The 25,048-nt window shown below is 60.4% G+C and overlaps 2 protein-coding genes across 4 annotated transcripts; both read left to right on the top strand.

Moving 5' to 3' along the window:
• Positions 1 to 1,111: 1,111 nt before the first annotated feature.
• On the top strand, positions 1,112 to 4,520 carry CD79A (CD79a molecule). 2 transcript variants are annotated; one of them, XM_065898802.1, is made up of 5 exons: positions 1,112 to 1,236; positions 2,608 to 2,901; positions 3,194 to 3,312; positions 3,869 to 3,937; positions 4,067 to 4,520. In XM_065898802.1, the coding sequence occupies exons 1-5, from the start codon at positions 1,161 to 1,163 to the stop codon at positions 4,178 to 4,180; spliced, it is 672 nt and encodes a 223-aa protein (XP_065754874.1). In that variant the 5' UTR covers positions 1,112 to 1,160; the 3' UTR covers positions 4,181 to 4,520. The 2 variants fall into 2 exon arrangements, with proteins under 2 accessions (XP_065754874.1, XP_065754875.1); XM_065898803.1 differs by having other exon boundaries at positions 1,161 to 1,236; positions 2,608 to 2,790; positions 4,067 to 4,180.
• Positions 4,521 to 10,247: 5,727 nt separating this feature from the next.
• On the top strand, positions 10,248 to 24,356 carry ARHGEF1 (Rho guanine nucleotide exchange factor 1). Of its 2 annotated transcripts, none has more exons than XM_065899736.1 (27): positions 10,248 to 10,283; positions 10,381 to 10,464; positions 10,972 to 11,085; positions 13,367 to 13,465; positions 13,731 to 13,773; positions 13,985 to 14,231; positions 14,695 to 14,724; positions 15,001 to 15,100; positions 15,246 to 15,342; positions 15,418 to 15,453; positions 15,690 to 15,827; positions 16,572 to 16,677; positions 18,347 to 18,492; positions 19,935 to 20,081; positions 20,410 to 20,492; positions 20,711 to 20,836; positions 20,941 to 21,055; positions 21,175 to 21,275; positions 21,385 to 21,462; positions 21,834 to 21,909; positions 21,996 to 22,163; positions 22,683 to 22,770; positions 22,911 to 22,997; positions 23,360 to 23,427; positions 23,518 to 23,604; positions 24,027 to 24,190; positions 24,273 to 24,356. In XM_065899736.1, exons 1-27 carry the CDS (start codon positions 10,254 to 10,256, stop codon positions 24,354 to 24,356), a joined length of 2,742 nt encoding a protein of 913 aa, XP_065755808.1. In that variant the 5' UTR covers positions 10,248 to 10,253. The 2 variants fall into 2 exon arrangements, with proteins under 2 accessions (XP_065755808.1, XP_065755807.1); XM_065899735.1 differs by lacking the exon at positions 10,248 to 10,283 and adding an exon at positions 17,908 to 18,075 and having other exon boundaries at positions 10,390 to 10,464.
• Positions 24,357 to 25,048: the final 692 nt, after the last annotated feature.

A 25,048-nucleotide genomic window follows, 5' to 3' on the forward strand; every position in this document is an offset into this window, starting at 1 on the left:
GCCTCTTGTGCTGTGTGCCACTCCATTGACTGACGATACCTCAATTTATGCACCCCTTCTCCCGTAAATGGGTTTTTCGTCTGTTTCCCAGTTTTTGCTACCAAAAATCTCCCTGCCATGAATTTTTTCACGGTGTCTCCTCATGTGTGTGTGTGTGCGCGCGCATGTATGAGATGGTCCCCTAACTGCTCACAAACATCTAAACAACCTCATGTCATTTCCCCACCCCCCCCACCCCTCAGGCCTCATTTTCCTCCCACTTGACCTACAATAATGCTCAAGGGAAGCTGGTCACACATAAGTGACTTGGAATCCCTGCTCCACCACCAGACTGTATAAACTGGGCAAGTAACAGTGATGGTGTTCCCTCTCTGTGATGGCCTCAGCTTCCTCCACTGTAAAATGGGGGGTGGCCTACCTTGCCCACTTGTGGAGAGGCTGAAATGAAAGAACACCAAGAAAGAGCCCATCGTGGCCCTTTGGGTGTCGGGAACATCAACTTATGTCACAACATCAGGGAGATATTTTTATCCTTATCTCTTGAACTAAAAATGCCAAATCTTGGAAGGGGAAGCCACCACCCAGTCACAGAGCTGGTGGGCCTGCCTCATGTGTTCCTCACGAACATTAATAGTAACTAACATTTACTGAGCACCTACTATGCGCCAGGCCCTGTGTTCAGTGCTGTGCATGCACAACCTCTTTAAATCCTCTTTTCCAACCCCGAGGAGGGAGGACACGGAGGCTCAGAGAGGGGACAAGTTTTGCCCAAGGCCAGTGAGAGGAAAGATCGGGCTCGGAGCCACCCGCGTCCCCTGACCACCTGTGCGCAGCAGGCACCCTGAACTCTGGCTCCCTCGGGCTTCCTTTCCAGTGACGAGCCAGGCCTTAAAACAACCTCTTCCCCCACCCAGGCAGCCTCCTCTCGGGGGAGTTGTGGCGGCCACAGGTGCAGGGAGCAGTTCCTCCCCACTCACGGCCTGAAGCCTCCTGGCAGGGGCTGCCCCCAACCTGACAACCAAAGGACCCAGCAGCGGGGCCAGTGGAGCCCATCTCCGAAGGGCTGGGCAGGAAGTGGGGCGGGGTTTGGGGCTCGGCCGAGGTGGGATCTGGTACCCCAGGGCCGCTGCCACCCAGACAAAACAACCCACTGGGAGAAGATGCCTGGGGGTCCCCAAGCCCGCCAAACCCCGCGTGCCACCATCTTTCTCCTCTTGATCTTCGCTGCTGGCATGGGTACGTGGTCAACAGGCAGGTGCTGGGGGGAGGTGGGGGGGGGACTGGGAGACTGTTGAGAGGGCCCAGGCAGTGGGGACGGGAGAGGAGCTGGCAGGAGGGGTCTAGAAAAGACCCCGTAGAAACTGCATCTGCTTGACCGTCCCAAGCAGGCCAATGGGAGGCTGGAGGGGGGCTCAGCGAAGTTGAAGGGGCATCCCCCGTGGGGGAGGCAGGGCGAGAGACACCTTCCGCACCCCCTCGTCCCCCCAGATCAAAATAAGGAACTAAGGCTGCCCCTGACTGAGCTCCAGAGCTGGGGGCAGGGAGGGGACTGTGGGTAGTGCTCAGTTTCGGGGGAGAAAAAGCTTTTCTCCTTCTCTGCCTTGAATCCCAGTCACCGTCCCCTACGTAGGGAACCCCTTCTCAGTGCTGGGGGAGCCGGTGACCTTCCCCCTTCCTCTCCCACGCAATGCCAGCTGGCAGGGCTGTGACCACCCCATTTGACGGAGGAGTTTAGAGAGGTGGCCAGTCACCCCAAATTTCCACTGGGAGCTGAGTTTGGAGTCCGTGACCCTCAGATTGCTGCCTCTGCCGCCACCTCTCTCCTCCTCCCGCCACGGACAGCCATGTGGACTGGCCCGAGGGCAGCGAGGGGGCGGAGGCAGGGGAGAGTGGCACAAGAACTGTGGCTTCCCAAGCCTGGGCCACCCAGCCCCCTCCCTCCAACCACCTAGCTGAGGCCCTCCCCTAACGCCCAGCCCAGCCCAAACGCTGAACTCACCCCTGGCCCCCAGCTTGACACACACAAAGTTACGCAAACAGAGGACAAGGGGCAGGCCCAGGGTCACAGGACAGGACAGACTCACAAACCGGCAGGAAGCGGCCCAGGGCCAGGGGGCCAGGGTTCGAACCCCTGAGCCACTCCTGCCGCCCTGGGCCTCAGCTGTCCCACTTGTAAAATGGGATAATGAGAGAACCGACGTCTAAGGGTTCTGTGACAGTTATACCCAATATATAAAGCGCCAGGTGTGTGGCCAGGCTGGGGCTGGGGTGAGAAAATAATCTAGGAAGGCCTGCAGGAGGAGGTGATGCCCAAACTGATTCTAGAAGGAGCTGCCTGGCCAGAGGCACTGCTAGCACTGGGGACCCGGCTATCCAAGTGCCAGTGAGCTCAGGGGGGCCGAAACTCGGAGCAGGTATGGAAAGGGTGGCAGGAGGTGGCTCTGGAGAGGCGAGTGGGGACCCCCCAGCAGTGTGTCCCTCACATTCTTCTACACACACCCCCGCCACTCACACGTGCACACACACAGCCAGGAGCGCTGTAGAAGCAGGGGCCGGGCTGGGCCTGTGTCTCCATTCATGGTCCCTCACGCATTTGCCTCTCCGCAGGCCCCAGGTGCCAGGCCCTGTGGGTGGACTGGGGCCCACCATCAGTGACGGTGAGCATTGGGGATGAGGTCCGCCTCCTGTGCAGACACAACGGCAGCAACCCCAACATCACATGGTGGCACATCCTCCAGGGCAACTCCACGTGGCCCCCTATAATGGAGCTCTCAAGCCCAGGCCCCAAGGGCGAGCTGGTCATCCAGCAGGTGACCAAGAGCCACAGGGGCATGTACAGGTGCCAGGTCAAGGAAGGCCAGAAGGTCCAGCGCTCCTGTGGGACCTACCTCCGCGTGCGTGGTGAGTGCACAGGACCCCACAGCTGGGGCCACACCTCCGCGTGCGTGGTGAGCGCACACCACGCCACTGCTGGGGCCGCTGGCTTCCTCACCTGTGACGGGGGTGGGTGGAGCCAGTGCCTGAGCTCCTGTATCTCGGGCATCCTCACTCACCGGCTCACACACGGTGGCTGATTGATTTTCTCACCTGCAAGGTGGGGACTTCAGTGGTCTTGGGCCTCGATGCGGGTGTGGCCAGGAGGCGAGGGGAGGACTCGAGGGGCTGGGCTCTGAGCGGCACTCCCTCCTCACAGAGCCACTCCCCAGGCCCTTCCTGGACATGGGAGAGGGCACCAAGAACAACATCATCACAGCCGAGGGGATCATACTGCTGATATGCGCCGTGGTGCCTGGGACGCTGCTGCTGTTCAGGGTGAGCCACGCCGGGGACCAGCGGCCCCCTGAGCCTGAGGGTCCTGCCTAAAACTTGACAGAATGGCAGCCCCCGCCTCATAGGGGCTGTAAGGGGGTCAGGAATTTCATAGAAGGAAAGCATTTTACATGGCGCTGGGCCCGGAGGGGCGTCCTGGCTCAGTCTCCCCCCAGGGTTGTCCTCACATTCCCCGCCCCCCACAGAGATGTCCAACTCTCCCCGTCTACCCAGGAGTGCCGTTGCCTCCAGATGGAGCCAAGGCCAGGGAAGGTGGGGGCTGGTGTCCTCCCAGAGTCTCTGGCCAGCACCAGTCTCTCTTTAGGGCGCGGGGCAGCTACAGCCATTTACTATTATTGTTGTTGTTATTCGTGGAGAAGAACAGGCAGTGGCGACAGCCCGAAGGGCACTGGCTTGGACCCAGAGAGACCTGCCATTTACAGGACATGTGGCTCTGGGCATGTCCCTTACCCTTTCTGGTAAAGCACCTCCTGGCCTCCATGAGGGTCTGAAAACACATTCTCTCCCCCATTCACGGAGGCTCCCAATCCCCCAACAGAAACGGTGGCAGAACATGAAATTCGGGGCAGATGTCCAGGATGACTATGAAGATGAAAATCTTTACGAGGTGAGTGGAAGGTGGGGGCAGGTGCGTGTCTGTGGGCGGGGCTCTTACGGGGTTCCTCCCTGAGGTTGACCGGGGAGCAGGGACCCAGGCATCCGGGCCCTGAGGCTCACCACCCCGTTTCCACCCCAGGGCCTGAACCTCGATGACTGCTCCATGTATGAGGACATCTCTCGGGGCCTCCAGGGCACCTACCAGGATGTGGGTAGCCTCCACATCGGAGACGTTCAGCTAGAGAAGCCGTGACCCAGCCGGGCTGCCCCACCAGCTTGGGCACCCAAACCGTGTCTCACCCCACTTCCTTGGAACCCGCTCTCTTTTCACAATCTTTCCTGGGAGTATTCTGACTCAACTTCCCCCTTGGGAGTGGCCACTCTTCTTCCCTCTAGACTGTCCTCATCCCCTCCCCACACCCTAACTCAATCCTCCCCTTACTGCCTTTCCCAGGCTCCCCCCACCTCCAGCAGGTAATGAGCCCTTAGTCGCTGCTTCTAGGGGAGCTGATTGTAGCAGTCTCATTAGTGTCACCTCCCCCCTCCCTGCTCTGTCATGGCCACTTAGTGATAATAAATCCTTCCCAACTGCAGACCTTCTCAGGAGTCACGGATCTCATGGGGACCACTCCCCCTCCTCCTCTGGGACCCAGAGGTCCAAGACCTCAGCCCCCTCCTCCCCCAGCTCCTGACCACTCCCCACACCTGGGACCAGGTAGCCAGTCTTGGCTGTCCCCTGGAAGAACCAGGAAGTGTCTTGGGAAGGGCCCCAACCCAGGCCATGTGCCTGAGCAGAGGGGGACACAGAGGGGACCCAGGCAACCATATTCATTTATGCATATTTAAGTCCCCAAGACACAGTGGACTGTCTGGTGAGACTGGTACCAAATTCTGACCATGGCCACACCTGTTCTCTGGGAGTGGACTTGTAGAAGCGGGATTTGGAGAGTCTGTGGCCCTAAACTGGGGATGGTGGGGAAATCCAGAGGCGGTTGACAGAGAGGGACAGAGATACAGAGTTTCTGAGCTAGACAGGGGAGGGAAATCGAGACAAGGATAATGATGGAGAGACAGAGCAAGTGAATTGAAAGACACTGAGGAGAAAGGGCATCCGAGAGAGACAGAGAGACAGCAGGAAGAGACAGGGAGGAAAGAAGGGTCCACAGAAAAATGGACATCGAGAGGCTGACCCTTGAGACTCTAGGGAAAGCAACAGTTGGGGAAATGACTGATTTGCGACGCAGAAAGATCCAGACCCAGAGATGGGGAGAGAAGGCTCTGAGGAAGAAAGTGACAAAGAGTTGAAAAGACAACGGGGAGAAGCAGGGGCCTGGGAGCGGGAGGGAAAGACCTCAACGGAAAAAGAGAGAGACACAAAGAGAGGAACACGGACAGAAACACACAGAGGCAAAAAAAAAAGAGAGGAAGACCAAGAGACACACAGAGACGGAAAGCAGGGGCGGCTGCTGCGCAGACTGAGGCGGACGCAGGGCCCCCCGCCTCGCCAGGGAGGCGATGGCCGACGCCAGACACATATGAGAAAGGTGAAACCCGCGCCCTGCGGACGGGCAGGCGGACTAAGCCTGCAGAGGTCGGGCGGGTCCCGGGCGGAGCGGGGAAAGGAGGGGCGGGGCCGGCGGCGAGAAGGGGAAGGAGGCGGAGGTGCCGGGCGGGCCCGGGGCGCGGGCAGGAAGCGGGGAGGGGCGGCGGGGCGGGGGCCTCCGGAAAAACACCCCAACTTCCTGCCCCGCCAGAGCCAGGAAGCGGGAGCCGGGACACCGGGCCCGGGATCGCCGAGCCCGACCTCGGGCGCCCCGCCGGTCACCTCCCCGCGCGGACACCAGGTACACAGTCCCTGGCCCCGCCCGGCCTCTCTCCCCTCGGCTGCTAGGGGAAGTGGGGAGGAGGAGGGAGGGGGCTGGGCGCTGCCGGCAGTGAAGGGGCCTCCTCCCGGCCCCGCTGAGCCAGCAGGCGCCCCTCCCTGGGCCTCAGTTTTTCCATCTGTCAAAGGGGACAAAGAGAGGAGAACTAATACTTGTTCAGTGCCCAGTAGGTGAGATGAGGGCTGCGAGCCGGGGGTCAAGGCTTCCCAACTGTCTGGCGGAGGACGGATGATCACTCCCATTGCACAGGTGGGGAAACTGAGGCCCAGGGAGTAAAACCGACTCGTCCCAGGTCACATACATCGTGAGACTGAGTGGAGTTGGGATTTGAACTCGCAGGTGCTTTCAGCTAAGCGCCGTCCTCCAACCCCGCATGCTTTAGAGCCACCCAAAAGGAAAAACGACAATAACAGGGTCATAGGCCGTTGTGAAGCTGAAAGTTGCAGAACGCGTTTGAAAGCATTTTTTGGAAAGGTCTTTTTCTGGGTCATGGGTTATACACTGGGAGATGGGTTGCAGGGGCACAGAACTGGGGATCTTTTCCCATTGTACAGATGGGAAGACTGAGGCCCAGGGAGAGTTAATTACTTTTTCCAGGTTCCACTGCATGTCAGATGGGAAGGTATGCTCAAACCCAGGATTTTTGCTTTGCGGCCCCAGCGGAAAGTGTGAGGCGGGGTGGGGGGCAGTGCGGGGAGAATTAATGTACGAGCGTTGGGAATTCAAACGGTCCCAAGTTAGGGCGGAAAGACAGAGTAGGGATCCCAGTCTAGGGGCGAAGGGCCGGGGCGACTCGGTGTTCTCGGATTGAGCACTGGTCTGGGGGCTGGAACCATCCCCACCTCTGGCCTGGGGGCGGGGGGCAGGGGGCAGGGGGCGGGGCCCAGGAGAGTGACGGGGGCAGTCGAGATACGGAAACGCCAGCCCTCCAAGGCAGGCCAGAGCGGCCCTATCTGGCCAGCGTGGCTCAGTGGAGAGCTAGAGCGGCCGACAGGAGGAGTAGAGTCTCCTGGGCTGGAGCCTGGCAGGAGCGGGCTAGAGCGGCTGGCGGGAGGAGTGGAGCTGGAAGCAAAGGTGGACTCTGGGGTGGCTAGAGCGACTCGGAGGCGGGGGTTGGGGAGCCCAGAGCCGGCGCGCGGAGGCTTCGGTTCTGGCAGCAGCGGTGCTTCTCCTCCGACCCGGAGCAGGTGAGGGACGCGGCCCCCGGCGGGCGTCACACCCTGACTCCATATGTCCTCCCCAGCATCCCTGACCATGCACATTGCCACGTTCCCTGTAGGATTTGGGGCCGTGTACACCCGCCACGTCCTACATATGATTTGGGGCTCGTGTAGACCCGCCACGCTCCATGTAAATTACAAGGTCCTACAGACCCTCCAGGTTCCTGCTGCCCCCCCCGCCCGCCGCCCCATGGAGGTCCGGCTCCTTACAGAATGTGGGGTTTCCATGGATCAATAGCATCCGCTAGAATCCGGGGCCCTGTAGATCCTGGTTCTCGGGGACCACCACACTCCCCTATAGAATTCTGGTCCCCTTTTAAGTCTCCAGAGATCCCGTAAACTGGCTTCTTCCCCTTAAGGACTTATGATCCTGTATGATCCAAGGATCCTTGTAGACCCGTCATATGTCAGATAGAATCTGGGTCCTTATGCATTCCAAGGGCTCACCTTGACTCCTCAGTGTTTTAGGTTCTTTAAGGCTCCTAGAGGTTCATCCACTCAATATCTTATAGGTTGGAGACCAGGCTCATCCACTCAATATCTTATAGACCCTGAACCCTGCATAGAACCCAGGCACCCATGTAGTCCTCACACATGCCCGCTTTGCTCTAGGACCCCCACCCTTAAGGACCTTCTGAACCTGCCCTCATCTCCACAGCCCCATGCACATAGCACCCCCTCTGCTGGACCCCAGGGCTTGTCAGTTGCCTTTAGATCCATCTGACCCATCATTCTCTAGCCTTTGTGGGACCACGCCCCATCTTCTAAGCAACCACCCCCCTCCCCAATCCTCTCTGAGCCCCAGGCCTCTGTGGGGCAGCTGAGTCCAATCTGTACTCCTGCCCAGGCCACAGTGCCCACATACCCCTGACTCCCAGACACCATAGGGAAACCTGATGTGTCTCAGCTTTGGTTCAGATTTCAGTTTCCTAAGTTCGGGGTGGGGATTCCCCATGCTCCAAAGCCGCACATTCTGGGAGTTAAATGCATAAATTCCGGAGCCAGACTGCCTGGGTCGGAATCCTGGCTCTGCCTCTTATGAGCTGTGTTGCAGTTTCCTCCTCCGTAAGATGGGGATAAGAAGAAGAAGACTGATTTCACAGGGTCACTGAAAGGATTGAGTTAATATCTGTCAAGCATTAATACCGTTCCTGGCACGTATTTAATGGCACTTAGTGTACATTAACTGTTAACTATTATTTCCTATCATCGTGATGAGAAATAAAAGAGATAATACACATCAAATGCATGTTCCGGGGCCTGCCTGGCACGTAAGCATTTGCTCAGATAACGTGTGTGTCCTCACCTTTGCCCTTTTGGAATCTTCCCTGCCTCTGTCAAACTTTTCCACCCCTGAGTGGGATGCGCAGGGACCCTCCATGTCCATGGTCATGCTTTCCAGCCCAGAAGTTGCAGCTGATGGCCTGGTGAAGGTTTTCTTTTTCTTTCTTTCTTTTTTTTTAAAATATTTATTTATTTGGCTGTGCCAGGTCTTAGTTGCAGCATGCGGGATCTAGTTCCCTGACCAGGGATCGAACCCAGGCCCCCTGCATTGGGAGCACGGAGTCTTAACCGCTGGACCACCAGGGAAGTCCCCAGTGAAGGTTTTCTATCTCGGATGGGAGTAATGATAGCATGGGGGTGCTTGTGGTTTTGAGGGTTCAGTGACTTACTCTGTGAGAAGCACTTAGAGCAGTGCCTAGCACACTGTGAGTGTGGTATAAGTTCAGCTCTCATAATAAATTACTATTATTTTTCTGCCTTGTTTTGCAAATTTATTTATGTGAACGTTTAACAATGCTCAGATCTTAAGTCACCCAAGCTTGGATGGTGAACAAATACACTTTATGGAAAAGAATAAAAATGAGGCCTGCTTGGGTGAACCCATAGGATGGCATTTGGACACTCCAGAAAGCATCATTGTTTAATGATCATAATCAAAATCCCAGCTGCTATTTATTGAGTGCTAGGGAGGAGGCCTGTGGAAGAGGGAGAAGGGTGGGTCTCCAGCGACTAGGGTTATAAATAGCTTTGGGCTGTGGGGAGAACCCCCCCCCCCCGCACTGGTCCACCCCCCCCCCCCCCCGTTTCCACAGCGCCTTCCCACCTGACACGGGCTCGAGTGGCATTAGTCAGACTAATTAAGGACACAGAAGATGTCAGTGGGAAGACGCGGGGAGAAGTGGAGATTCTAAGGGAGACAAGATGGGAGAGACAGCGAGAGATGGGAGGGAGAGAGACGAGAGACGGCAAATGAGACAGTGACGCAGACAGGTGCGGGGACAGTGGCTGCAGGAACCAGATGTGGGGAGACAGGCAGAGGCTGAGGGGAAAGACAGGTAGCAAGAGAAGCAGGGGTGGGGCCTAGCGGAGGGGAGGCAGGGACAGTGGGAAAATGAGACAGGTCTGAAGGAAAGGCGAGAGAAAATGAAGACACAGGGAGAAGAGAGTCAAAGGCATGAGGCAGATTCAGTGGAGAGGCAGCTGGGGAGAGGCGAGCCGGCAGACACACAGACAGACCGGACAGGTGGACATAGGGTGAGAGAGATGGACACCGCTTGGGATGAGCTTTCTGAGGACCGCCCCTTGTTTTCTGGGATGGAAGCTGGAAAGATGCCAGGTCCCTGAGGGGAAGAAGTGGGGTCGAGGACTCTTGGTCCTGAGGGAGGAGGGTTCACAGTTTGGTTTTCTCCTGTGGAGGGAGTTGGGGGTTGGGGGATTTGCCATTGTGACTTCCTGTCACAGGAAGCAGGGCTGGTGGGTTCAGAGGCAGCATCCTGCCCCAAGCCTGTCACAGGGCAGAGCAGAGCCCCCAGGCCCCAGTTACCTCCTTCCCAGCTCCCCTTTAGCCTTTCCACCTCTGCCCGCCCGCCGGCCCTGCCTCCTCAGGACGCAGCCCCCAGCCCCTCGTCCATCGGGGACCCGAAATCGCAGGCTCTCACGTCCGCAGCTCTCTCACAGCCCCAGGCTCCTGGCCTCCAGCTCACCCCCGCCACCACCACCCACAAGGCTCCCTGTCCTTGGGCTCCCTGCCCCGGCTGGCCTCTGAAGGGCTCTTTGTCGCCACACAGAGGCCCCATTGAGCTGTGGAGGCCGCAATGGGGGCGGAGGCTGTTTACTCACCTTGGCACCTGGGCCAGGAATCTGTGAGTAACCGCCCTGGGCCGCCCTCTGCCACCCCTCTAACCGCGGCCCCTCCTCTTCCCCCAGCCCTGCAGAGCCCATGGAGGCTGAAGACGTCGCCCGAGGGGCGGTGAGTGGAGAGAGCGGAGAGAGCCGGGGGGTGAGGGGACTGGGGGGCTGTGCGGTGGGGAGCAGTGTGGGCTGAAGCCATCCCTCCCCTGCCACAGGCCCCAGGGCCCCCCCGGCCTGGCCTGGTGCCCATCAGCATCATCGGGGCTGAGGACGAGGATTTTGAGAATGAGCTGAAGACGGTGAGAGGGAGGTGGGGTGGGAAAGCTTCTGTCCCAGGCTCCCTGGGGCCCCAGCCCTCAAGTCCCAACCTCAGTGTCCCCTCTCCCACCTTGGGTCCTGTTCTCTGTCTTCAGATGCTGTCACTCGGCCTCCTCTCACTGGCCATCTCTCTTTCTTTAATCTTCCTGGTACCTCCTTCCTCATCCCCTCACCCCATCCTCAATGCCCCCCCATTACAGCACAGTCTCTCACGCTGTTTAACCCCAGTTTTTATCACTGCCCCTGCCCCCTAATTACAGCACAGATCCTCATTCCATCTCTCCTGATTTCTGTCCTCTTCACCCACCATTGTAACATTAAATCTCATCCATTCTCCCCAACCCCTGACTTGCCACCATCACAGCAGAGACACCATGAGCACCCCACCTGCCAGCTTGGATCCATCGGGAAGTGCCAGGGAAGAGGGAGGGTCAAGCCCCAAACCCCTCCTCTGCTCCCCACTGTCTCACTCCCATCCCCACCCCCAGAACCCCGAGGAGCAAAACAACCAGTTCCAGAGCCTGGATCAGGTGAAGCGGCGCCCGGCCCACCTCATGGCCCTCCTGCAGCACGTGGCCATGCAGTTCGAGCCAGGACCCCTGGTGAGGGCGGGGCTGGGCAGGGGCGGGGCGGGGCGGGGCGGGGCTGGGACCAGCCGCAGTGCTCAGTGCGTTAGGCCAGCGAGGATGAGCCAGGCGGGATCCAGAGCGCACAGCTTGAGAGCCAAGAAGCCCACCACGGGATGCAGACAAGGTTGCAGGTGCCCCGTGTAAATTTGTGAGCAGTGGGCGCAGCCCGGGAGGGTAAGCACGGCAGAGTCTCGGAGAGCAACGGAGAATCCAGCAGCCTGGCGGAAACCATGCCCCCGGCCCCCTTCCGTGCCCACGGCAGCATCACCCATCAGTGACAGCGCCTTTTCACAGACTCTGGAAAGCAAATTCTCTGCACGTGCCGCCAGTCAGTCCTTCAGAGCTGGTGGTTGGGAGAAAACCGTTAGCCTCCTCGGGTCTAGGCGGCACAGTAGGCTCTGGTCCAGAAACAAGGAAACTGCTACAAGCAGCCCACAAAGCAGAGGGAGTGTAACGGATGACCCGGAAAACTTGTTATAGGGCAGAAAATACCGGGGAGGTGTGCATGCAGAGCCATGCCATCTGGGAGACACCTGCAGAGTCTAGAGAACCCAGCAGGTGGCTTGGGGAGGGAGAAGTCACAACACTGGCTGGAGGGGGCTCTGTGGACCAGGGTCCCGTCCCAAGAAGACCCCGTGAGCACAGGCTGGGAGCTGGACTTAGCCTAGGGCACTGCTCTGTACTGGAAATGCGTGGTAGATCCCTCCAGAAAACAAGGAGACTGATGGAAGTGGCAGGGAGGGAGGCCTGGGGGGTGCAGAGAGAAGAGTGTATCGACTGACACCACAGCTTCAGAAGCTGGCAGGCAATCAGGAAATTGCCAGAAAAGTGGCTGCCCCGCCGCCCCCGTGCATGGAGGCTCTGGCCCTCTGGGCAAGGGAGTCCCCCTGCTGAGCCTGAGGGTTTCTAGAACTTGAACTCCTGGAATTTAGCCCAGGGATTGTGCTGACTGCTCTGTCCCTTTTTTTTTTCTTAAAGAAGATGTTGGGGCTAGGAGTTTAGTAAGCTATTTATTTATTTTTGTTGTGTTGGATCTTCGTTTCTGTGCAAGGGCTTTTTCTAGTTGTGGCACGCGGGGGCCCCTCTTCATTGCGGTGCGCGGGCCTCTCACTATCGCGGCCTCTCTCGTTGTGGAGCACAGGCTCCGGACACGCAGGCTCAGTAGTTGTGGCTCACGGGCCTAGTTGCTCCACGGCATGTGGGATCCTCCCAGACCAGGGCTCGAACCCGTGTCCCCTGCATGAGCAGGCAGATTCTCAACCACTGCGCCACCAGGGAAGCCCTGCCGTGTCCCTTTACAGATGTGGAAACTGAGGCCTGGCCAGGGCAAGAGGTTCGGCTCAGGTGACCCAGATGGCCTTCGGCATTTTGAGATTTGTCCTCACGCTGTTTCCTCACCTCCTTGGCTGGGGGAGGGGCCGGGAGATAGTCGTGGTCCCTTGGGCTGCTTCCTGTTGGCCTCTGATGGAGTTTTGCTTTATGGGGGTGTGGGGAGGGGGCAGGCATAGATTACTGGGGCGAGTCCTTAGCACACTGAGACCATGTCCCTTACCTGATGACAGTCCCCCAGGAGCCCGGACAGGTTGGAGGCCCCACAGCATTGCCAGTGTCACCCAGCATAGGGCTGCCCACGTAGGCGACCTCAAGGCGTGCTTGATGAGTGAGTGAGTGAGTGAGTGCCCTTGTCCTCCTGTTTATGTGCTCAGTGCCGCTGTGTACTAGGCCCTGTCTGGGACACAGATGAATCAGAACGTACCCCCTGCCACAGACACACACACACACACACACACACACACACACACACACACACACATACACACACGCCCTCAAGTAACTCACGGTATTGCTAGGCAATGGGGAGCAGTAGAGACAGGCTGCCTGAGATCCAGTCCCAACTTTGTCACTTACTAGCTGTTTTCTCATCCGTAAAATGGGATAACGGTAGTCCTCCCCATGACTCAACAGGTTAATGTGGCTAAAGGGTTTGCACAGCGTCAGGTACACAGCGAGCCCGCTTACTGTAGCTGGGGGAGGCGCTAGTAGCAGCAGCAGCAGAAGACAGACCAAAGAACCACTTCACAGGAGAGAAAATGAACGAAAGCCGTGGTGGCCTGGGGAGGCAGGCGGGGGCCTGGTACGGGGATGGGGGACGCCAGGGAGCACTTCGCAGAGGGTTTGCGCCCTGAGGCATCCCAGGGGGCAGTGCGGTTTGGGTGGGGTGGGAGGAGGATGGGTCATGCTTTGTCTCCCCCAGCTGTGCTGCCTGCACGCGGACATGCTGGGCTCACTGGGCCCCAAGGAGGCCAAGAAGGCCTTCGGCGACTTCTGCCACAGCTTCCTGGACAAGTGTGCGGTGAGAGACACCTTCGAGGGGGCCCCATCCCCCGTCCCCTTCACCCTGGACGCCAGCCTGCTCCTCCCAACCTCCAGCCTGCTGAGGGCAACGTGAAGGGCGGCCTGGTCTGGGGAGACCCTGTGCCAGCCTGGCCCCCCCTCCACTGCTCCCTCCCCTCAGAGCATCGTACCCACTGGTACTTGGGCTGCCATCCCATTGATCCCAACACTGCCCCCTTCACTGCCGAGTCCTCCCCTTCTTCACTCCATTCTCTCCCCGGCAGATTCTGCGGGTGCCGGTCCCTCCCACCGTGGCCTTTGAACTTGGTAAGGAGAGGAGAGGGGATTCGGGGATGAGGAAGTGTTCTCTAGCAGGGGGGCCAGGAGACCCCCGGGACGGAGGCCATACTCTCGTGCTCCCGGGACAGGGGATTGTCCTTCCTTCTTCATGGCCCCCACAGCCCAAGGAAGCATAGCTGTCAGAGTCGAAGGGTGGGCGGGGAGTCACAGCCCCTGGAACTGGCCGCTGTCCCTGCAGACCGCACGCGGCCCGACCTCCTCTCCGAGGACGTCCAGCGGCATTTCATGCAGGAGGTGGTGCAGACCCAGCAGGCAGCCGTCAGCCGGCAGCTGGAGGACTTCCGCTCCAAGAAGCTCATGGGCATGACACCCTGGGAGCAGGAGCTGATCCAGCTGGGGGCCTGGGTTGGGCGGGACCGCGCCACCTATGAGGCCCGGGAGCGGCACCTGGCCGAGCGGCAGCTGACCCACCTGGAGGACATGCAGTGAGTGGGACCAGCCCCTCTGCAGCCCAGAGGGCGCCCTCTGCTGCCCCGTTCCTTCCGCTTCCAGGCTCCCTCTGCAGCTGCAGCGTTTATTTCCCAGCGTTTGGGTTCCTCCCCTGACTTCTGGGGCCCAGCCCTGGCATTTTAGTCCATCTGGTTTTGCATCTTCCCTTCCCAGCTTTGCAGTCCCTCCTAGTTTCCGGGTCTTGTCCACGGTCTTGCATTCAGGCCTGGGCTTTGGGTCCTGTCCTTGCAACTCTCACGACCCCGGGTGAGAGTCTGGCCTTCAGTGATTGTCCTTCGCAGATGCGTCAGCAGCAGCCGCCCACCCCCCCGCCCCCGTCTGCCTCTCCTCTCTCCCTGTGCCAACTTTGGAGGGGACAGGAACCTGGACAATTGTGCTGGGTGGTCAGGGACCCCAGGCTTAGCAAATTTGTTACAAACTTCTTTCTTCTTCTTACAGACACACCATCTCTAACGATGAGGAAAAGAGGTGATGGAAGGAGAGAGGCCGGCGGGGAGTTTGGTTTTCTGGGCCCGAGGGAGGAGGGCCTGCCGCCTAGGGGCCTGGGCATTGGGCAACACCTCTGGCTGCATCCTCTAAAACCCTCTCTCTCCCGTTTCCTCAGATACTCAGCAGGAAGTGGTCATGGGGCTGGTGTGGGAAGCGAACGGAGGGGGAGCTGTGAGGGTAGCAGGGTACCTGCATCCGTGGGAGTGCGCGTGGCAGTGTGTGTGTCTGTGTGCCCTCACCGTCCCCTCCCCACAGTGCTGCTGTGGTCAGTGCCATCACCCTGTACATGCGCCACCTCGGGGTGCGGACCAAGAGTGGAGACAAGAAGTCGGGGAGGAATTTCTTCCGGAAAAAGGTGCTTCCCTGAGCGCCCAAACCTGGCCCTTACCTCCCCAGAGACCCCCAGGGAGCCTCGAGACTCTGCACCGCTGGGGTCTGATCCCTCTTTGTTGGCATCGGCCCAGAAATGCCCAGCCCCCTCCTCCCCCCACCTTCCATAGGTGATGGGGAACCGGCGGTCAGAAGAGCCGACCAAGACCAAGAAAGGACTGAGCAGCTTCCTGGATGCCGCCCGCTGGAACCGGGGAGAGCCCCAGGGTGAGGTGCCCAGCCTCAGCCCCGCCCCGACTTCCCCATGCTGCCCCCACCTCATGGTCCCATCTCTCGTTTCAGCCCCCGATTTTCGACACCTCAAAGTTGAGGCTGATGGTAATAGTTCTGAAGCTAGAGCATCCATCCTGGGGACCTGAGAGAGAAGGGCAGGGGACCTACTAGGTCTGAGGGAGGAGGGGCGAGGGGCTGGGACTCCTGGCTCTGTGGGTGGAGTAGGGGTCTCCTGGGTGATGGGGAGGATGGGGCGGAGCCAGCATCTTGGATCCCCAGGCCTTTGTGAATTAGAGTCGCTGGACTCTCATATTCCCCTTTGTCCTTCACTGCCTCCCCAGGTGAGAAGCCAGGCCTTACAGAACGTAAGGGAGGTTTGGGGGTGCCCTCCCGGGACCGGAATGTCGGAGCCCCTGGGCAGGACACCCCCGGAGTTTCTCTGCACCCTCTGTCTGGGGACAGCCCTGACCGGGAACCAGGTGAGAGTTTCCTGGGCCCCACAGCAAAACAGCCCCTTGGTTCTCTGCCCTCCCTCCCCTGGTCACCAGGGTTATTGATAACCCACCCCTTCCCTCGGTTTACCCTTTCCACGGCTTTCTTCGCAAGCTCACACCTCTGTTCTGGTGGCAGGTTTCCCCACCTCCCTGGACTACGTTTCCCATCAGCCCCCGCGGCTTCATTTCCCAGAACCCTCTCTGAGTACATTACCAATCAGCCCCCCTTAGATGGTGAGCCCGGCTGCTCCATGAACTTAAGGTCTCACACTCCTTGGGTGGCTCTCAGCCCGCTGGATCTCAGACTGCTACTTGGCCAGGCCCGGGTTCAGACCCTGGCTCTGCACTTGACTTGTGTTAGATCTTGGAAGTCACTCCCCACTCTTCGAACCTCAGTCCCCTCACCTCTAACCGGGTACATTCTCTTCCCACAAGTCCCAGCTGAGTGCTGGGAGAATGCATGGATGTGGAGGCATCCAGTCTCCTCCCCGAGTGCGAGGCTGGCACCCTAGTTTTGCAGCATCTGCACCCACTGAACCCCACCTGCCCATGACCCTGTTCTCAGAGGTCTTTCCATCTGTCTGTCTCCCACTGAAGTATAGAGCAGCCACTTGGTGTCGGCCAGGCACTGGATGGCTTTAGAGGAACGGAGGCCCCCAGGGTGTGGGTCTCACCGTGGCAGGGACCTTCCAGCCAGCCTTGCTTTCCCCACCCCCATTATCCCCACAGGTGTTGACGCCCTCCCGGAGCTGGGGGACCCGCCCCCGCAGGGCCCAGCCAGCCTGGAGCCTGCAGCACCCCTGGAGAGCACAGAGGAGGGTGCTGACACGGAGAGGTGCCCAGGGCCGGGTGCAGGGGAGGTGCCGGGCGCAGGACCGGGCTTATGCAGTGCAGGGAGGGTGTGTGTTGGGGGTCGCACTGCCACTTGCACCTGCCTGTCCCTGAGCCAAGCCATCTCCACTCTGCCCCGCTCCTCCCTCTTTCCGTCTTCTCCCTTTTTCTTCCGCTCTGTCTTTCCTCGTCTCCCCTTTCCTTCTCTTCTGCCTCTCCTTCCTTTTTCACTGATTTTCTCCCTCCCCCTCCCCCCTCTCTTTCTCTCCTTTCCTCCCACTTCCTCTTCCTCTGCTTTCCCTCCCCTCAGCTCCTCCTGGCCCCTCTCCCTCTGCCCCCACCCTCCACCCTGCACTTTTCCATCTCTTCCCCCTTCTCTCTTTTTTTCCCCCCCTTCTCTTTTAAGCCTCCAGCCCAGCCGCCTTGCTCCTGCCTCCCAGTGCCCCTTCCCTCCATCCCCCAGCCCTCTGTGCTCTGTGCCTGGGGGCCCTGTCCCCCTCACAGTTGGGGGGCAGGCTCTGCCCCCTGCCTGTCCTTGTGCCGCTGCTTTGGGGACCCTTTGGCGGGTGGGGGAGGTGAGTTGGGTTCCATCCGGGTCCACCTCTGACCCTGTGCCCCTCTCTCCCCAGAAGGTGGAAGAGGTGGGTGCCTGGGCCCTGGGTGGGGGGAGGGCTAGCCCCTCCCCCATTTCTCCCAGCCCCTCCCCTCTCCCCATGGGCCACCCCCTCCCCTTCACCCCTGTGAGGGGTGGGTGGGCACGCCACCCTCAAGCCAAAGAGCTAAGTATTGAAATCCCCCTTCCCTCCCTCAACTCCTGCCTCTGTCCCCATCCCCCTGCCTCAGGGAAGGGAGGGGTCAGTTTTGTGCTCCATACTGGGTTCCCATCCCCTCCTCCACCAATTTCAGTATCCCTTCTGGCCACCCCCCTCACTGCCCCAGCACCCCAAAGTCACACTGGTCCTTCTGACTCTCTCTTCTCTTCTGTTGCATGTTTGATCTCTGTCCTGGTCTCTCCCTGTCTCTGTCCCTGTCCTGGTCTCTCCCCATCTGTCCCTGTCCCGGTCTCTCCCCGTCTCTGTCCCCGTCTTGGTCTCTCCCCATCTCTGTCCTGGTCTCTCCCCACCTGTCCCTGTCTATCTCTGTCCTGGTCTCTCCCCGTCTCTGTCCCTGTCTTGGTCTCTCCTTATCTCTGTCCTGGCCTCTGCCTGACTCTGTCCTTGGCCTCGGGGTCCAGGCTGTCGGGGCGTCTGGGGCGCTCGGAGAGCCTGCGGGTGAGTGACCGCCGCCGGCCTTCCCGGGGCAGCCTCGGGGCTAAGGGCCGGGGTGGGGGCCGCTCCCGGAGCGACGTGGACATGGACCCCAGCTCCGCCACGGCTGTGCTTGGCCCTGCCCGACGAGCCACGTACGTCACTCCTCCCCCCCATCCACTGAGGCAGCCTGGAGAGTCAGGGAGGCTGGGGTGGGGGGTCTTTGCCAGAATCACCAAGAGCTGGGTATCAGATGCTGAGGTCACTGAGGGCCTCCAGTGGTCACAGGAGAGGGGTAAGAGGCTTCTTTCCAGATCTGGGGGCTGGTCTGCAGCCCTAGGGGATGGGATTGGACACTATAAAGAGTTGAAGGCTCTTCTCTGGGATGCCCTGCACTGGGGCCCTAATGAGGCCTCTGTCCCACAGCCCCGAGCCTGGAGATGAGGGGGAGCCGGGCCGATCGGGACTAGAGCTGGAACCAGAAGAGCCCCCCGGCTGGCGGGAGCTCGTCCCCCCGGGCACCCTGCACAGCCTTCCCAAGAGCCAGGTGAAGCGGCAGGAGGTCATCAGCGGTGAGTCACCCCCTCCAAGCCACTGCGGCCGAGGACACAGCCCAGCTCCAACAAAGTCAGACAGACGCAGGGAGATGTCCATCTCGGTGTTACTTACACCGGGCAGAGCTTGAAGGCAGCCCGCTTCTGACAGAGCATCGTTTGTTAAGTAAATTGTGGAATATTCCATGGAACGGAAATGCGGCCATTGTTGAAGTGACATTTCCAAAGAATTTTTTGTAGTGCAGGACAGTGTTGATGTTAGGAGCCAGACACGGTCTATAAAATGGTATTTCTAGCGTGAGCCTTTGTTTCCTCATTTGGGAAATGTGGGCAGTGATAGTTCCTACCTCAAGAGACTGTCACAAAGATGAAGGTGAGATGATCGGTGTGAAACGTTCAGCAGTGGTGGGCCCAGGGTCAGAGCGTTCGGCTGCAGCCGCTGTTGTGACTGGTCTTCAGCGCTCGGGGGACAAAAAGATTCCCACCCAGAAAAGTTTGGGAAGATAATCAATACGTTAGCGGCGCTTACTTCTGAGCAGACAGATGACGGGAGTATCGTTTTTGTTTCGATCCTGCGCTGTGATGTCAACTCATTTGTGTGTTGAGGGGAGTTTGGCAAATGTACAGTCCTTTTGGAAGCTCATTTGGAAGTTACTTTACAGATTACTTAATAGTAAAAAGGGTTCTCATTCAGAATTTTTAGGGCAGTAGATAAATGCTTTTTGGGTCACAGATCCTTCTGAGGATCTGATCCAAACATTAGCAGTACTATCCAATAGAACTTTCTGGAATGATGGTAACATGCAATGTCTGTGCTTTCCAGCATGGTAACCACCAGCCACATAATGGCTGTTGAGTGCCTAAAGTGTGGTGAGTACAACTAAGAACTGAATTTTGCATTGCATTGCATTTTAATTAAGCAATATTTGAAGAGCTGTGTGTGGCTCGTGGCTACCACGTCGGACAGCATAGCGGTTTCTCTCACCAGAAAAATATACATACGTAACACACAAAATGGTACATTTAGTCTCCGGGGACCTTTGGGGCCCCTGGAACTCGGGCCATCAACCTGTGCAGAGAGGGGGTCATTGTGCCAGAAACTGAGCCTGAGAAAACTTGCTGGATGGTTAGACATAAAACACAGCTGCAGGCAGTGAGGAGACCGACTTGTCTCGGTTTGCCTGGGACTGTCCCAGTTTTAGCACTGAAAATCCCATGTCCGGGGAAAACCATGGTGCAGGGCAAACTGGGACCATTGGTCGCCTTGTCTGGCTGCCCCAGCCAAAACAGAAAGGCAGTGGGGCTGAGGAATTCTCAGTGGCTGTTTCAGGGGCACGTGACGCCACCCAGAGAGAATCATCCCTGTCCCGTCCCCTCCTCATTCCCCAGCCTGCCTCTGAGAGTGCCCCCCCATAGTTTGCACGCTCCCCAACCATGCCTCCTGCCCGGTGGCCCTGCAGAGCTGCTGGTGACAGAGGCGGCCCACGTACGCATGCTCCGGGTGCTGTATGACCTCTTCTACCAGCCCATGGCGGATGGGGGCTTCTTCTCCCTGGAGGAGCTACAGAACATCTTCCCCAGCCTGGACGAGCTCATCGAGGTGCATTGTGAGTGCAGGGCTGTGGCCCTACGTCCCACTGCCAGCTCTCTCCTTCGTTGCCTCAACGACAAACCCTGGAGCCTGGTCTCACGGGCAGCCTCTGTACCAGCTCTGGGGACGGCCCCACACCAGAACCCCAGAGCTCACATTCTAGGGACACATCATCAACAGGCAGGTGGTGGGGAGGGAGGGAGGGACAGGCCCACCGGCCCCATGGATCAGACACACCCACCTGCAGCCCGGCCACCCCGCCCGCTGGCCACCAGCTCCCGACCAGCTCTGCATCCGGTCTCACGGGCCCTGACGGCGCCCCCTCTCCTCCCTGCTCCCCGCAGCCCTGTTCCTTGATCGCATGATGAAGCGGAGGCAGGACAGTGGCTACCTCATCGAGGAGATCGGGGATGTGCTGCTGGCCCAGGTGAGCGTGCCCCCCCTTACCCTCACCCCGCCCCCTCCTCCTGGCAGGGGACCTGAAATGCAGGCCCCAGGAGACCAGGTCTCAAGCTTTCAACCCCTTTAAGACCCAGGGGTCTGGGCTCCTAACCTGTCCTCCTGTCTAGGCTGCCATCCCCATGTGAGGCCCCGCTCCCCCCAATCCCACCTGAGACACCCTCCCTGGCCTGAATCTTGCTGTAGTTTGATGGTACCGAGGGCTCCTGGTTCCAGAAAATCTCCTCCCGCTTCTGCAGCCGCCAGTCGTTTGCCTTAGAGCAGCTCAAAGCCAAACAGCGCAAGGAGCCTCGGTTCTGTGCCTTTGTGCAGGTGAGGCGGGGGTCTGGGCCCCAGGGTCCCAGGGGAGGGGGGCCGGCGTCCCGGTCCCCAAGGCCAGCCGCAGCAGGGCCACCTCAGCACTGCCGTCCCCGCAGGAGGCCGAGAGCCGCCCCCGGTGCCGCCGCCTGCAGCTGAAGGACATGATCCCCACGGAGATGCAGCGGCTGACCAAGTACCCGCTGCTCCTGCACAGCATCGGGCAGAACACAGGTAGCCGCAGGCCCTGCCCCATGCTGCTGGGCCTCCGCCCCCTCACCTCTAACCTTGGCCTAGGCACTGGGAGCTTCCAGGGCTGGGGTTCACCGGGGCTGGTCTCCCCTTGCCTGCAGGAGAGCCCGCGGAACGGGAGAAAGTGGAGCTGGCGGCTGAGTGCTGCAGGGAAATTCTGCACCACGTCAACCAAGCCGTGCGCGACATGGAGGACCTGCTGGTGAGCCTGGGCAGGACCCCCGGCTTGTCCCCGTCGGGGTCACTGTGGGCCGGCCCCAACTCTTGGCGTGGCGCCGTGACACTCCCTTCCCTTCCCCACCCCGCCCCAGCGGCTCAAGGATTATCAGAGGCGCCTGGACTTGTCCCACCTGCGGCAGAGCAGCGACCCCATGCTGAGCGAGTTCAAGGTGGCCCCGCCCCCGCCCCACCTGCCCTCCCCTCTCCTCCCCTCCGCCCCGCCCCCGCCCCACCTGCCCTCCCCTCTCCTCCCCTCCGCCCCGCCCCCGCCCCACCTGCCCTCCCCTCCCCTCCCCTCCGCCCCGCCCCCGCCCCACCTGCCCTCCCCTCCGCCCCGCCCCCGCCCCACCTGCCCTCCCTCCCCTCCCCTCCGCCCCACCCTGGGGATTCTCTGATAACACACCCCGGAAGCTAGAGGGGCCCCTCAGCCCTGACGCCCTTCTCATTCCCAGCGGGGCAGCCCCTCCTGACCCCACGGTCATCCCCACCTTCCCCTGCCCCGCCCTCACCTTCACTGACCATCACTCCTTCCTGCCTCCAGAACCTGGACATCACCAAGAAGAAGCTGGTCCACGAGGGCCCGCTGACGTGGCGGGTGACTAAGGACAAGGCTGTGGGTGAGCGCCAGGGCTGCGAGCGGGGGGCGGGCCGCGGGGCAGGGCTGTCCCGTGAGCGTGCTGAGCGCGGGCCTCGCCCCCTGCAGAGGTCCACGTCCTGCTGCTGGACGACCTGCTGCTGCTGCTGCAGCGCCAGGATGAGCGGCTGCTGCTCAAATCGCACAGCCGGACGCTGACGCCCACCCCCGACGGCAAGACCATGCTGCGGCCGGTGCTGCGGCTCACCTCCGCCATGACCCGAGAGGTGGCCACTGGTGAGGCCCCGGGCACAGCGGTCCCCGAGGCGGGGAGGGGCCCTCCGAGGAGCCCGGCACGCACGCTCTGGCCAAGGGGAGGCCTGGCAGCCCCAGGCCGAGGCTGTGAGAGGGGGGCCCTGGGCTGGGCACGGCCGGGGCCCCAGGCCGGTTGTGGCTTTTACTGAGTGAGACGGGGAACTGCCCCAGGGTTTTGCACAGATGAGCAGCCAGTTCTAACTGGTATTTTGAAAAGACACCCTGGCTGCCTCTTGGGGGTTGTAGGCAGCAGGGGTGGGAGCTGGGAGCCCAGTGAGGGGCCGTGGTGGTGGGAGTGGTTCCAAGGGTCTCACAGGTAGAGCCAGACTGGGGGCTTGTTTCCTGATGAGGTGAGGGAGGGCTCCGGAGGGAGGCACCGGGGGCGGGGCGGGGGGTGAGTTGAGTCATGGGAGCCACAAGGTGCCACCATGATGGGGGCTTTCCCCAGGTGCATGTTGGGATGGCCCTGGCTTTGAGCCTCACCTCTCCCTCCCCCTGCAGATCACAAAGCCTTCTATGTCATTTTTACCTGGGACCAGGAGGCCCAGATATACGAGCTGGTGGCCCAGACTGTGTCGGAGCGGAAGAAGTGAGCGGCTCTGGGTTCCAAGAGTGGGTGGAGGGGGAGGAGGCCCAGGCCCCCGGATCTCTGGGGACAGGGGGTGGGTGGGAGGTCCTGGCACAGGGTCTGGGGGCTCTAACTGCCCAGGGGCTGCCCTGTCTCGCCAGCTGGTGTGCCCTCATCACTGAGACCGCTGGATCCCTGAAGCTCCCTGCCCGCACCTCCCGACCCAAACACCGGCCCAGCCCCAGCAGGTGAGGGGGCCAGGGAGGCAAGTGGAGGGCAGGGGGCAGCTTCCCTGTGTGTCCCCAGAACCTGAGCTCCAGCCCAGTCTCCGCGTGTGTGTCCGCGTCCGTGTGTATGTGTGTGTGTGCGCACGCGCGTGCCTGTGAAGGTGTGTACACGCATGCGCCGACCCCACCACGGTCCGTCTGTCTCCTATCCAGGCCTCTCTGTCTTCCACCAGCCGGGCCTGTCTGTCTCCCTGTCTCCCTGCCTTGACCTCTGTCTCTGTCTCCGGACCTCCCTGCCTCCCCACCTCTAGTTCTCTGTCTCCCTGCCCCTGCTGCCCACCAGGGCCGGGGTGGCGGGGTCACCCAGCACTTGCTCCCCCCAGCACCCGTGAACCCCTGGTCAGCAGCTCTGAGAACGGCAACGGTGGCCGAGAGATGCCTCCGGCTGACGGTAAGCCTAGATGGAGGGGCGCCGAGTGGGGGTGGGGTGTCCACAGGAAGCCCAGCAGGATCTGAGTCCCCTGCCTGCTCCCTGACCCAGGCCGGATGGAGAGAATCTTCAGCGCCCTCCTGCCCTTCTGCAGACCAGGCCCTGAGGGCCAGCTCGCCGCCAAGGCCCTTCAGAAAGGTAGCTCAGCCCCACCCCCGCAGGGCTGCCACCAGCCGGAACAGTGGCTGTGCTTTCCAACTTGCCATATGGCCAGCGGCCAGAAACAAATGCACCAAATCCACCTCCTGCGCGGCCCGACCCTGCACCACTGTCCTTGGCGGCCCCACGTCCCTCTTCCTTTTGCAGCCCCGTCCCTTCCTTAACCTTCAGTTTAGCCTCTCCCTGGACCCGTCTCTGTCCTCAGTGCCCTCCGCCCCGCCCCCACCCTAGCCCCAGCCTCACCTCTGCACCCCCTTTTGCATCCTCCAGCCCCTCCTGCAGGTCTGGCCAACCGGAAGCTCACTCCCACCCTCAGGCCCCTGGCCTCTTTCCCACCCCTCACCTCCCACCCATCCCAGCCCGAGCCCTGCCCCTGACTCTGTCCCCTTGCCCCCGTCCAGTGCTGTCCCTGAAGCAGCTCCTGCTTCCCTCGGAGGAAGACAGCGGGGTGGGGCCTCCGCTCGAAGGCGATGGAGTCCCAGGGGGCGGCCCCCCAAGCCCAGCACAGCCCCAGGAAATTCGGGAGGAGTTGCTCAGCCTGGAGGAGACCATTAAACAGCTGGAGGTGGTGGCCTTGGGGGTGGGGGGTGGGGAGGAAGGGGGCTGACTCAGTGGAGGGACCCTTCTCATTGAGGATCCCCAACCAGGAGGTGGAGGAGGAGTTTTGCCGCCTGAGACTCCTCCTGTCTCCGCTCGGGGAGAACACTGTCCCCCAGTCTGGCTGTACCTGAGGACCCCTGCCCCAGGCAGGTGAGTGGGGGACTGGGGGAGCCAGGCACCGCCTGGAGAGGAGGGACCAGAGTGGCTACCTCAGGCACTCGCCACTGCACAGCCCCATCCATCTCTCTCCCTCTGTCTTTGATTTCCGCATCTCCCCACTCTGCCTCTGCCTCCATCTGTCCGTTTCTGTCAGTTTCTGTTTCTCTGGCTCTTTTGTGCTCCTTCCCCACCCTCCCTTTCTCCCTGTCTGTTTCTCTCTCCATCTCTCTCTTTCTCTCCATCTCTCTTCCCATCTCCATCTCCCTTCTTCTCCTACATCTCCCCCTCCCCCCAGGCCTTTTCGAAAGAAGGAGAGGGCCACCCGCCACTGCACAGCTGCCGCAGCATCTCCAACCCCAAGGGCCTGAGGAGAGAGAGCCAGGCTGCCAGGGCCACGCCTAGGGGGGCCCAGCTGGGATCACTGCCCCCCGAACCTCCCACTGGCCTCGGCCTTCTCTCCCTCCTGCTTGGGGGACTCAGGGCTTCATTCCATGGGGGCACCGTCTGGCCCCCATTCCTGGGCCGTCTCAGTATTGCCCGGGGTGGGGGGGCAGCCCCCACCCCCAAGTGCCTTTGCTCTGTTTTTATACCCTGAATTGGAGGTTTATTTTTTAATATATATTATCTAAGGAGAGGTCTGTGTTTGTGAGGGCGGGCAAGGGCC

Source organism: Phocoena phocoena, chromosome 20, assembly GCF_963924675.1.
Source record: "Phocoena phocoena chromosome 20, mPhoPho1.1, whole genome shotgun sequence".
In the NCBI taxonomy this organism is placed as follows: Eukaryota; Metazoa; Chordata; class Mammalia; order Artiodactyla; family Phocoenidae; genus Phocoena; species Phocoena phocoena.

Coding starts and splice junctions, on each gene's coding strand:
- CD79A (XM_065898802.1), top strand. CDS start 1,161: ATGCCTGGGGGTCCCCAAGCCCGCCAAACCCCGCGTGCCACCATCTTT. Junction 3,313..3,868: donor GGACGCTGCTGCTGTTCAGG/GTGAGCCACGCC, acceptor ATCCCCCAACAG/AAACGGTGGCAGAACATGAA. Junction 3,938..4,066: donor AAGATGAAAATCTTTACGAG/GTGAGTGGAAGG, acceptor TTTCCACCCCAG/GGCCTGAACCTCGATGACTG.
- ARHGEF1 (XM_065899736.1), top strand. CDS start 10,254: ATGGAGGCTGAAGACGTCGCCCGAGGGGCG. Junction 20,837..20,940: donor GGTTCTGTGCCTTTGTGCAG/GTGAGGCGGGGG, acceptor CCGTCCCCGCAG/GAGGCCGAGAGCCGCCCCCG. Junction 21,463..21,833: donor CCATGCTGAGCGAGTTCAAG/GTGGCCCCGCCC, acceptor TCCTGCCTCCAG/AACCTGGACATCACCAAGAA.